Here is a 13,010-nt window from a genome sequence, read left to right as displayed (position 1 = left end):
TAATATTTCTTTGGATTGCTAAAACTTGCAAATTGTGGCTTCGATATACTTGGAACTTGAAGATTTGATGGGCCATAATTTTTCATATATTGTGGATAAGTTATTGTAGTTCCTTTAGTATATGTCATTGCATATTGTTGAGAAGAATCCTCTTTTGATGTAGCTGTCGTACTGGGATAACTATCCTTTGTAATCAGTGCACTCTTTGTATTTCTCACATAATCTTTATGTTCAGTGTGCTCTGGTTTTATCCTAAACAGAGATAAATCCGGTCTTATTGAATCTTTTATTGTGGTAGAGCTCACTGCCACTGTGTATAATAAGATGCAAACAATCTGTAAAAGTTTCACACGAGATTAAAGTGAGGTATATTATATGCAAACACCAGATGAATTATTAAATATTAATTATTTTCACTTATGAACAAGTATTTTCTCTAAATGAGTGAAAAATTTAACAAAATATACTAATTAAAAAATTTTTACGTACAAACATGGTACTTATGTGAAAGATGGAGTAATGAAAGTTCGGTTCTCACTGACACCGCGGCAGTCACTCCTCTGTCTTTTATATTCTATGTTTACTGATGCGAAACTCTTTTCTAAAAATGACAAAAAGTGTTCAAAGAAAGACAATCTTTAATTCCCGTACCTATCGCTGATCTCTGTTGGTCTTTCGACGCGTCATTAACCTACCTTTTTACAATTAATCCAGTCTGTGATTCATTTATTCTACTACGCTGGATTTTATTTTATTGAATAAAAAACTAAAATCTTACCTGTGTATTTTTGTCTACTTTTTAGAACTCTCGATTTTCCGTAATACTTCAAATGCTTTAAACCTCTGTGTGTATAAAAAGAATTGAATAAATACGTGTAGTGAAAATGATGAATATTTGAAAAAATAAAAACAAGAAATCAGCAGGGATTTTTTTTCTTCTAATTTTCGATAGTGAAAGTTGAGATAAATGTAAAGAATAGTTTGAAATAGTGTAGTCATTTGAGTGTTAAGTGTGTTAACTAATCTGAATATACTTAACTATAAATTTCATATCTCTGCTAAGAAAGAAATTTTTCCCTTCACAATTATTATATTTGTGAGAAAACAGAACAACGAGGTTTTAAACACAACATTTATTTCGATAAAAATTTATAATGGTTATTAGTGTCATAGCTTGTACGTTTGCACTATTTAGTAACGACTTTTATAAGAAAGGAGGTGGGAATTGTGCAGTATTTATTTAATTCATTCCGTAACTTGCATATACGCGCAGCAAACAAGTAATATGCGCGCGGTAATGTAAAAACTGGTTAAAGTTAGATTAGCCTAAAAACAAACATTGTTTTACGGTGATCCACATAATTATCTTCCACATTAGGAAATATACATATTATGCAAACTGGCTATTTCGTGTTGCCATTATTATAAGTATAAACTATCATATCAAAGAAAATGTTGCAAATAGCAACATTTGCAGATATTGAACGAAGACACTAAAAATGTCATTAACTTCTGCTTCTTAAAAAACTATCCGTAACAGAGAAAATCTCTCATCCGCAAACAAGTAGCCTTACACAACAGTCTGGTTTTCAGTTATGTTTCCTACGTCTTACTCCTTTCGTACGGAATAACATATGGGAAAACAGAAACCCAGTGTTAGAAAAGGAGAGGTACGATCAAAAGCGTTGAGAGATATCTCCATTGTGAATCTTGGATAAATTACAAGATCTGTTTATACATTTCAATATATATACAACAATCAATTATCCCTTATAATACTTTATATAATAAAATTACTTTTTTATTTATCATCTTTGCAATGAACGAGATTAACCCTATAATGGACGGCAGATTTTTGTCGCTTATAATCGTAAGTAACTTTAACAAGGATCGTAACAAAACAAGAGCTATAAATATAAGGACGTTGTGGTATTAAAATTAAAATAATTGCTAATTATGAGCGCATAAACCACAAGCTATCTTTGGAGGTATCGTAACGAGACAGATAGAAAGAAGAGAGAGAGAGAGAGAGAGAGAGAGAAAGGGTTGGATACGCTGCACGGAAAATACTAAAACCGTTATCGGGGATCATGCTATGGTCTGTGTTATAGAATAAATCCTTCCCGGTCCCATATTCTTTGGCTTCGATTCGGAAGCTGCAGGTCCATCAGACTTTTTCAACATATAATTACGTAAAGCCTCGTTATAAATTTGCTGGTTCATTCGTGCCTTTTCGTTTTCAAAAAATTGCACAATCTCGCCCTTGTCCCGAAAACTATTTTGGTTCTCTGAACTACGGATAGGCAGCTGCTTGTTTTTCATCAACAAACCGAGGAGATTATGCATTCGAGGATGATTGAAGTCAAAAACGGGCTTTTCCTTTTCCGGATCGGTTGTCGTTAATTTGTGGTAAGAGTCGGAGGATAAATGTTGTTTGCCACGCTCGGACGATGCAAAATTGAATTCTCGATTATCAGCGTCGTAAACGGGCGGCCTCCTTTCGCGTGGTCGATGACGGGGTCGGTCGATATGAATTTCTTCGTAGCTACTGGCTGAAGAATCGTGTCCATCTGGCCTTGGCCGTTGAGGTGATCTATGACTGTGACCTTCGTGATGATGCCCGTGACTGTGACTGGGATGATGACGATGATGATGATGGTGATGGTGATGGGGTGGATGAGGATGAGCGTGCTGGGGGCGGGGATGACTGTGACTACCGTGATAATGAGCGTGTCCATTGTGATGATGCGCGTGTCCATCTGGGGAATGATTACGGGGAGGATGATTGTGACTGTGATGTCTATGTGGTCCTGGTCTCTTTTTAACGGGTTTATCCTGGAATGGACTTTTCGGTCCGTAGGAATTTTTTATAGGTGGAATGAAATGCTCACTCGTGTGTTCGTTGTCTTTTCCATCATGGTCCGTATATGGGGATTTAATATCGTAGCTATGTTTGCCATTATGATAAATTCTTATCGATTCCGATGGATGAGCCTTCAATAATTCTTCCAAGGTCTCCAATAAAGGATCGTGCTTTTTGTTTCGCGATCCTTTCGGCTCGGTAGTACGGAATTTATGCTCGCTATAGTGCCCCTCTATATCTTTACCTGATTTATAATCCGGCATTGCAGATGCCAATTTCTGCAATTCGAATCGTAATTTTGCAAGGTCGTTGATATCTAGGGGACTGCTTTGATTGTACCCGTGATTTCTTCTGTCGTTGTTCCATTTATGAGAGCTGTAAATCGTTTTAAGAGACTCCTTAAACATTTCCTCGGCGTACTTCTCCAAGTCACTGGTTAATTTTGGTTTTGAAGCTAATTCGTGTTGCGCTGCGTACGAAGGCTTAAAAAAGTTTCCATTTGGAACCACCGGTACCAGATTCAAATTCTGTTGAAGCTGATCGTTGGCGTTATTGTTAAGTTTGCTATTGAGGATCTGCTGACTTTTCACCAAATCCAAATTTGGTACAAAGTTGATGGGATTGAACACTGGTTTATCTTGCGCTTGACCTTTAGATCCAATTTCCGTCAAAGCGTGTAGATAATTCTGAAGATTAGGCGCGACTGATGGTGTCGGTGATGCCAATACAGACTTGGCAGTGACGAATGCGCTAGGTGCACTGAAAATGGGCACTGGTGTTGTTAAAACTTGCGTCCCGTAACTGGCATAACCAGTGGTATCGATAGGACTGGGTTTAATCTGGTAATTTGGATTTAGAACTTGCACATTTTTTATTCCCACCGCCGGTAATTGTGTCTGAATAAATCCTTGAGCGCCGGAGAAACCATTGAGTGCATTGACAGTGTTGATACTGTGACTACCTATATTATCGATCGCTTGAAGAGTCAAACCTGGTAGTCTCGCATTTTTAAATATTGTATTTATATATTGCTGATTTTGAAGATTAGCGATAGCAGTTGGTACTGCGTGCACGATTGGTATAGCTGGTACAATTGGAGTAGCCTGGATGTAAGTATTTTGCTGCAGTGGCTGTTTGCTATATTGATTCTGCACATAGTTCGAGCTGTCTCCACTGGATTGTTTATGGACATTTTGTGTCTCACCGTTGGATGTAGCATAGCTTCCACGAGAATTGATCGCTGTACTTTTCTTGTTTTGTGACTCGGCAGCGTCTAGAATCGATCTTGTGACTGCTTGCGACTGTGGAGTTGTAGAAGGTGTAGGAATCACTTGCAATTGATTATTAGAAATTAGATTTTGACCCTGCAAGCCATGTGGATTTACCTGGATGTTGTACTGCGAGTTTGGAAGTAGATTGGAGAAAGTTTGCAGGGTCGTCTGGGGTACGATCATTTGATTGGAGACAGGATTCGCAGCATAGGTAGGTCTGGGTGTCGTGCTCTGTACCACTGGCTCCTGGGTGACTATAATAGGAGCTAATGTACTAGCCAAATATTGGGCTCCCATATTTTTGTCATGACCGCCTGTCTGCGACAATAGCACAGCCTGTAGCGGATGCTGATAGCTATTTTGGCCCACGATGATGTCAGGTACCGACGTCGAAAATCCTACATTTTGTAGATGCTTCGGCTCTATGTTGTTTCCTATGTGCGTCAAGTGTGCTTGAGGGGTGCTTAAATAAGCTGCCGTTGTACTGACTGCGCCTATTGGACTAGCTGTAACAAAACCATGCACAGCATTCGATATGTCGAATCCTTGACTACTACCTAGTGCAGTTGCATGATCAAAATTGGTAACCGGCAAGAGATTAACATTTAAAGGCACCACTTGGCCCAATTCAACTCCACTGGAATGAGAGATCTCGACGTTCGGTGCCACTTGACTCCATACGTCGGTTTTCATACGCTGACCAGACTGCTTAGTACGTTTATCATTCCTGTCATCTTCCACGCTTTCATTACTCTGATTCTGATCTTCCTCGCGCCATGGATTTACTTTCGCTGTTTTATGCCTGTGCATTTTGCCTCTGGTATAATGATGCTTGTTCCTCTGCTCTTCCGCGTTATAATCATCCTCGTAAGATTCCCGGTGTTCTTTGGGCAATCTCCTGGCTTCCGATTGAAAAGGACGTCTTCGGCTCTTGTGAAGTCTCCTGGGCTTCTGCGTGTAATCTTGATAATCAAGACTGTCATCCGACAAATCTCTTGAATCATCCCCAAGTTTGTAGCTGCGACTGCTGCTGGTTGTCTCCTGTCTGGTGTAGGCTGGATAACGTTTTTGACTTTCGGCGCCCATGGAATCAGCCATTGACGTGGTCTTCATTGGTGTCGACGAGGATACCATAGTTTTGGACGAGTGTCCGTCGTACTGCACATCCGTCTTATAGTTGCTCGGCTTGACAATGGCGATTGGTTGGGAAAATGTCTGACGCATCTGCGACGTCGAGGTGGCAGATGATGCACCGCCTGCTGAAAGTTCGTTCGCCTCATAATTCGTCCTTGGTAAGGTCGCTGGTGCATTCTGTCTGATCGTGCTCTGTCCGTGACCGTCGTACTTCATGGTGGCTTGCGGATGATAATTGCCATCGACTTTCTCCTGCTCGTAGGCCGTTTTCTGTCGTTCCTTCTCTACTCCATACGTGTAATAACGACTACGATACGCCGACGATTCCCCATTGCTCTCGTCATTCGCACTACCGTACGTCCTCATATAATTTTCCAGCTTCTTCCCTCGGTCTCTGCTTTTGTAACGCCTGGTGTAGCTGTTGTCCCTTTCTTTATCGCCATCATCCCCGCTATTATTGTCGTAATTACTGTTATAATTGGCCACTGCGGGAGTGTCATTGCTTACCTTCAATATCTCAAGATCGTTTTGATCGTCTCGCGAATCAAAGGATCTCCGATTTTTACCAGTTTGTTGTAAATTTAGAAATATCCTGGCTTCCGTGGAGTATACTGGGTCATTTTCGATATTTCCATTTTCCGATATGGAATTTTTCTTGTTATCGTTTGCTTTCTCGTGATAAATTGGCGTGGTTGCAGGTGTCATTGGTACGAATCCATTTGAATTTTCGTAATAGATGGCGGTTACCAATTGCGATGCAGCATTTTTTGGGAGATTACTGGCGGAGGTTGACTCGGAGGGTTTAGAAATTGCAGGTGCATTTTCATCGGCCACTGCTAATTGGTCTAGAAGAACTTCGGTGTGTAATTCTCCAGATCCTCTTGCGCACGACCAGCCCAACAGGAATAGTACCACCTGCGGATTAAATGCTCTCATCAGGATACAGATATTAAAATCTTACGCTGGTGCGTGCATTTTGTAGACATCGTTAAATTTTATGCAAGTGCCTCGGGCGATGTTATAGATTAGTATGTGAAAAATGTATTATTGCAATTATTGTGCAAATGGAAGAAGAAAGCGATGGATCTGTTAGGAGGCCGGAATAAAATAAGTGAATGGAACGATTGACTAGCTGAAAGTCAAGGGGCTGACCTAGAAAAGAAAAGCAGACTGGAAAAAGTAAAATGTGAATTCACGCTTAGAGCATGTATATAAGGACTGGATGTGCACGGAACCAAATCTTCGTGGACTTTCCCACAGATTCACGAATACTGAAATTTGTGTTGGACAGGGACATGGGTGCGATTAACAATGATACCGTTATGAACACGATTTTTGTCAAATTATAAAATGCATATCTCTAGCGGTTTTTACAACCTTCATTGTGCAAAACAGAGAATGAGAAACTAACGTTTTATCTAATTGCTTAGAGAGCGGAGAGATGTAATCCGTTATAGAGAAACCATGGTTGAATTCTGGGCACGCTATTTTAAGCCAATTAGAATTTATATTTAAACAATTACAGCAGTTCTTTACAGCCAATTCGTGCACTTTACAACTCCAGTGTGGCTCGAAGAATCGTGTCAAATTTGAAAGTGTTTTTTAGAATGAAAATTAATTATATTGGTGAGAAAAGATGAAAGTTATTGGAAAAGACTCATTCGATATATCGAGCTCGTAAGGTTCGATAGCGTACGCATGGGTGTGTCTATTATATAGGCGCGCATTTAAGTTATTTACTTTATATACCTGTTAACCAACTTTTTATAAAATTAAATCGTACGGATACTCGAAGCTAAGAATTTCTCCTGAAGGAACTGTCGAAGAAAAATAAAGCGTGGCGAATGAAATGTTGAAGAAAGGAAAGTTATTTTAAAGATTGAGTCTTTTCTTTGTCGATTAAAAACAGCTAAATGATTTTTGAGGAAATTCATGAGCACATTATCACGTTTACACCACTCGATCGCACTTTCCGCGTACTTACGTGAATAAAAAACATATTCTACGAGTATTTGCGGGTCGTGTCCCGCTGAAAGGACGCAATGAGCACTAATTGGATGGAAATGGTATCACCCTGCGCCACGCGTACACATTGACACTAACTGTTCTTTCCCTCTCGTCACTGCTTTCCTAGAATCAGGAGGATCCTGTGAGCTGAGGCTCCGCGCGAGAACTGAGCCACATAGTAGATTCGCGATTTTCTTTATACACTCTGGTAACCAAGTGAAAAATATCGTTCTAAATATTATCCTATAGTCCACCGGTCAGAAGATACTTTCATTCACGGCACGCGACCATCGTTGGAAAAGTTTCGTCCGAGCTTTATATACAGGATGCAGCTACTGGCCATTATCTAGGAATTCGAACACTAAACGACGCTTCGAAGAAACGCATAAAACAGCTGGTAATACCAATAAGACCGGTCATCGTCTTACGCGAATACTTTTTCTCGTCGAATTAATGCTGATTGGAAGCATCGCTGGATGTTTGCTCGGAATTTATTCTTCTTTCATTATTGCTTTCTACTCTATTAGATGCCGAGTATTTAGCTTTGAAGATTGCACGCGTTGTTCGCGCCTCGAGACTGTTCGAGGCAGAAAGAGTAGGCGGGGAAAAAGCTTTGCATCAGAAAGCGTCCGAAGCGGCGTTAAATTGGCGAATTCCAAATAATCGGACAATTCTTTCCCCGTTATAGGTTTACGCGCTCTAGAACACACGCATTATGCCGACTGCGCTCGCCTCCGTCGATCCAGCCGATCTTACACGATGCAAGAAACTACCAGCTGCTCCTCGTCAACGGTATCTAACCGCAAGTCGGTTTTGCTCATGTAAAACTGACTATGCTTTAATATCCCGCGCCTAATTGCGCGCCCGTTGCTAATGCGGAGATATCATCTGTACCAAGCTTTGTGAAAACATGAAATTAACGTCTGCTGCGGATGATTATCGCAGCTTCAGCCGTTTTCATGACACTATCGGCAATTAGCTAAAGTGCAAACCTCATCCATCCCATACTTCTGCCCGGGGTACTTAGATATCGATCTGCATTATTAATCCGCCAGATTACATCGCAATGAGAGTATAGACTTTGCTAATGATCTCAGCTTCCGAAACGCATATTTTGTATTAAGTGATAAATAAACGTTGCTCACATCGTTCACTGAGCTCCAAGGTGAAAGAAATGTTCAATTACCGTGAATTTATGGTTATATACTTTTTATAATCTCGCGTGAAATAGGAAGATTTAATCTTGTCTATAAATAAAGCTTGCTGGGCTTTAGCGCGAAACTGTCGTTTACCAAAGTCTCGTCAGGTTCCTTTCATCTGGTACTGCTACCTTATGTGCTCGTTTTCATACAATAATGCTATTTTATTATTCCACTTTAAACATGGCTCATTACATAGTTTTACTTACTTAACTAGATATTACATTTTATAAGGTACCTTTCTGAAGTGTAAACAATTTGGCAGAAATTTCATATGGATGCTTCTCGACGTAAGCAAATACTTGTTGCAATTAATTACTCCACTTTTGGTGAAAACCAAAGGCTTCCAACAATTTCCATCGCACAGGTACGTAGGAGAATAAAATATATCTAACTACATTGCACACATCCCATATTAAATACTATTTCGTAACTAACGTCGAATAATCTCAACTACGGATTTTAATTTTAACTATAGCTTCATGGCACAGTAACGTAGTATAGAAAACAAAAGGTGCCAGATCATTGAAATTTTGTCATCGTCGTTTCTAATCCTATACAGTGTTCCAAGTGTCAGTGACAAACTAGACGAACTAGAAGGAATGAAGTACCCGTAAATTAGGAGAAGATCGCTTTTTCTTCGGTGGATGAGAATGAGAGAGTTACGGGTAATCTTAGCTAGTGACGCCCAACGGTGGGTATCTCGGGTCATCGACGATCTGTACGCTTTTTACTTTCGGTCGTCTATTCATACGCTCGCCGTATTTTAGAACTGATTCATTCTTTTCGGTCACTGATCCTCCCTCAGCGTCATAATTTGTTCCGGCAGAGTAGCTGCTGGAATCGTAGCTGCGTGACTCTTGGGCAATATTTTGCGTCAGACGAGCAAGCTCCAGCAGACGACCAGTTGCTGAAATGGGGTCAGGCTTAGAATAATCATTAGCACCGAATTCATACTGAGACGGTCTGGCTAGTTCCTGAACGCTGCTGGCATACTGAAGCAAATATTGTTGCAGCAGGGCTTTCAGGTTTACATTCGGTGTAGCTTTGGGCTGTATTGGCGGAGCACCGTCAACCCTTAATATAATAACAGGAATCAAAGAGTTTCCAGCTTGGACGAACGTTGGCTGGACGTTCAAAATTGACGATGGGTTTCTGATGTATTGCGAAATAGACGGATTGTAATTCAGCAAATCATTGTATTGTAGATTGGAGTAACTGTTCAGACTCTTACTCCCTGCAGACTGTGTTTTTATCGAATCTCTTGCTGCTGAAAATAAAATTTTTCTATAAATACTGAAGAGAAACAAATGACTAAAAAATTAGATTTTGACATCTTCATACCTGACACGAAGGGCTGTTTGGGTGACAGGGTCGTTGCTCTGTAACTGGACTCTGTAGTGTAAATATTATCTTGATAAGCATCCGTGTATTCCGCGTTGGGGCTGTTCACCATATATCTCGACAATGGACGGCTTGTCGTGGTGTACGGTACTCGCTGAGTTTTCAGACTAGGAATGATAGATGCAGTGTGTTTTGTAGCCGACGAACTGGGAAATCCTACAGGCGAAGACGAATGAATTGAAGAAGCAGAGCTGGAAGTAGCTGATTTTTCTTTTCCAGCAGAGATTTTAGCCTGTCTTGCTTGCTGGGCCAACGTTACGGTTGGTCTTTGGCCTATCAGACTCTGGTAGCCTAATCTGTATACCTGTTGCTGTGGTAAACTCGAGGACAAGGACTCGGACGAGATGAAAGGACTCGGTGACGTTTCGCCTTCTTGCACCACAGGAAACTGAACGGGACCTTGAGAATAAACAGTCTCATCGGGTGAAGGAGTCGATCGGTATTCCTGTTCAGAATTTGCCTGTTGTGATCTGACGCTTTGTGGCTGATTCGAGTCCTGAGAATATTCCGACGAATATTCAACGTAGGACTGTGGTGCGGTTTCGGATACTCTGCCATCAGGATACTTCCAGAAAATCTTATTCTCATAACGCACGCCATTTTCTATGGTGTACCTTGGAAGATTCGAGAATGACTGCTGTCCGTTTGCACCGTTATAAGCCAACTGAGACTGTGGAACATTGGAGTATGTTGAATATGATGGTTGAGATGGCCTTGAGTAAATAGAATTGTGACTTCCAGGACTGACGGTCGAGGATTCGGTTTGGTCCTGCGATGCATAGCTTTCGGGATTAGCATTAGCCTGGGCATATGCTGCAGAATTTAAATTGGAGTATGCAGAGGACTCGGCCCCCTCGTAAGACAATGGCGACACTGTTGTAGACGAGTAGCCAATTTGTCCGTATGCAGTATTCGATTGACCGTAAGGACTGGCTTTGGTTTGAGAATTTTGCAAATAATATGCGGAATTAGCGTTCACCGTGGGAGTCGGAACTCTGTACAGTTTAGTTCGTTGTCCGAAAACGGATTCTGCGTTGGCTGTAGGATCCGGATTGGAATAGCGAAAACTCGAAGATAACTTCGTTGGGATGTTTGCTTTTGCAGCGGTACTGACATATGAGTTTTGCTGAGTCAAAGCCCCGTAGGTTTTAGTTGTAGGGAAAGTGGACCGTTCGGTGTTAGGGTTGACTCGTTCAATAATAGTTTTTGGCAGAAACGGACTAATGGATTCCTCGATGCTAACCTGGGTTCCCGTTTTCCCAGCAGGAAAGTAATAATTATACCTTCCCGAGAGAAGAGAGTTCTTTTGGAAACCATAGCCAATGCCTCCGTTAACCGTACGTTTCGTTTTTTCATCCCCACTGCTTTCGGTACCATTATCAAAGTCCAGAAGAATAATGGGTGGTAAAATTGGCAAATCGTCTTTCAGGCTGTTCGCTTCTTCTTCGGCCAGGTCCTTTATTTCACTGTCCAGGCTCTCCTGGTTATCTTCGCTCTGCTGCTTATCTTCAATTTCTTCGCTTCTCGGAGAATTATCCTCGTTTCTCTCGCGTTGTTGATCCTCGTCCAGCGACTTTCGTCTTGCAGCTTTGCAGAATCCCAGGAGCAGCAGGATTGTGAAAATCTGAAACGAAGTAAAACGTGCGTCAGAAGCTGCGTGCGGAACGTACGCGGTGGTCATCGATCTCTCAATGCAGCATTCTGCTAAAGAGATTCTTACTTTCACCGTAGAGTTCTCTCTTCCCCATATACATACAATACGCGAGTCTTATTTATAAGTAAAATGTACTTTTTCTCCCAGAATGAAAATATGAACTTATACACACGCTCGGTACGCGTTTAAAGACTCGCTCATAAATTCCTAAACTATATCCCTATAAAGTCTTATATATTTACATGTTTATTAATCAGATAAGGATACCAATTTTATTTAGTAACGCTGATCGAACGTGGGTTGATTTTTAAGTCCCACGTTTCATCGACGTATATACTTGGCGAATTTCACTACTTTCTTCCTTCTAACCGAGCAATATTTGCCATCCATGGTTTATGGCGGATTGAATAATGTCAGTGATTGAAAGGTAGAAAACATATCTACGTGAATCGTTTAATGCCAGGTATCATATGGATACCTTACGGTGAAAGAATCGAGAGATATAATAATTAACGTGGCAGCAATGTTGAAGAGATAAGACAGACTTTCCAATAATTCGATTTCCTGTATGCTGAAAAACGAGTTGAGTTAAGAGACTCATCGTAGCCTTATTTGGACAGTGCCAATGACATCTGGAGCGAAGGGACTAGACAATGCTTTGATCAACGCGTAAGAAGATTGTCTTAGGAAGGGATAACGGCAAGGTTTAATAAGGAGGTTACAGGAAATCGAGCGTTACCTAATGGGAAGGTCGACTGTTTCGTGATGACGCGCGGTGAGACGTAGCAGCGTGTATCCTCAAGGACTTTCACTGGCTTGCCCAAGAGCATCTGCTGTGGTCATTTATCGACATCTCTCCCTCTCCCTCTCTCCCATGGACCAACGCGATCGTGAATGGAGGAAAATCAGAAACACTTTCACCGTAATTACGTTCACCAATTCCGGGAAGCGATTGTCCTGTCGAAAATGGAGTTTTCGCGTCCATCCACGAATTTGCCTCGATAACAACAATTGCCTATTATTTACTATTAATCCCCCTCTTTCACCCTTCAACACCCTCTTGCCCATCCACCGATCACTCTTGCTCGTACAACGATACATATAAATTTGACTAACAGGAAAAAACAGAGCATAGACTTCTAAACGATTTACCGTGTCCAAAACACTTAACACGCGTAAACCGTTGAGAATTTAACGTTCCGCTGTAACGTGATAATTTTGCAGCAACGATCCGAGCGATTATCCCTAGCTGAAACTTTTATGGAAAAATGAAAGTGAAAACTCTTCCAACTGATTAATTACTTTTGCTGGAGCTTTCATTAAATTAAACTATTGCGATTTTGTTTAACTCGAGCGTATCAAACACATCGTTTATCTTATCAGTTTTTAATAGTTTAAATCATATATACATATACGTGGTTTAATATAACGAAGAAAATGGATGGGGCATTTTTCTAATTTACTAATTAATCTCTGTA

The 13,010-nt window shown here is 40.9% G+C and overlaps 2 protein-coding genes across 2 annotated transcripts; both read right to left on the bottom strand.

The window, feature by feature from the left end:
* Window positions 1–2,017: 2,017 nt before the first annotated feature.
* Window positions 2,018–6,204, bottom strand: LOC136774600 (uncharacterized). Its single transcript, XM_066729007.1, has one exon. It carries the CDS (start codon window positions 6,202–6,204, stop codon window positions 2,089–2,091), a length of 4,116 nt encoding a protein of 1,371 aa, XP_066585104.1. The 3' UTR covers window positions 2,018–2,088.
* Window positions 6,205–8,652: 2,448 nt separating this feature from the next.
* LOC136774598 (uncharacterized) lies at window positions 8,653–11,559 on the bottom strand. Its single transcript, XM_066729006.1, has 2 exons — window positions 9,819–11,559; window positions 8,653–9,744 (listed from the first exon to the last, which is right to left on the bottom strand). Exons 1-2 carry the CDS (start codon window positions 11,557–11,559, stop codon window positions 9,149–9,151), a joined length of 2,337 nt encoding a protein of 778 aa, XP_066585103.1. The 3' UTR covers window positions 8,653–9,148.
* Window positions 11,560–13,010: the final 1,451 nt, after the last annotated feature.

The sequence above is a fragment of the Prorops nasuta genome, unplaced genomic scaffold (genome assembly GCF_024137725.1).
Source record: "Prorops nasuta isolate Cenicafe-Biocafe unplaced genomic scaffold, Cenicafe_Pnas_1.2 PNAS00006, whole genome shotgun sequence".
NCBI classification, from domain to species: Eukaryota; Metazoa; Arthropoda; class Insecta; order Hymenoptera; family Bethylidae; genus Prorops; species Prorops nasuta.
This window is presented reverse-complemented; position numbering and strand designations above follow the sequence as displayed.

Coding starts and splice junctions, on each gene's coding strand:
- LOC136774600 (XM_066729007.1), bottom strand. CDS start 6,204: ATGAGAGCATTTAATCCGCAGGTGGTACTATTCCTGTTGGGCTGGTCG.
- LOC136774598 (XM_066729006.1), bottom strand. CDS start 11,559: ATGACCACCGCGTACGTTCCGCACGCAGCTTCTGACGCACGTTTTACT. Junction 9,745..9,818: donor CAAACAGCCCTTCGTGTCAG/GTATGAAGATGT, acceptor TTTTATTTTCAG/CAGCAAGAGATTCGATAAAA.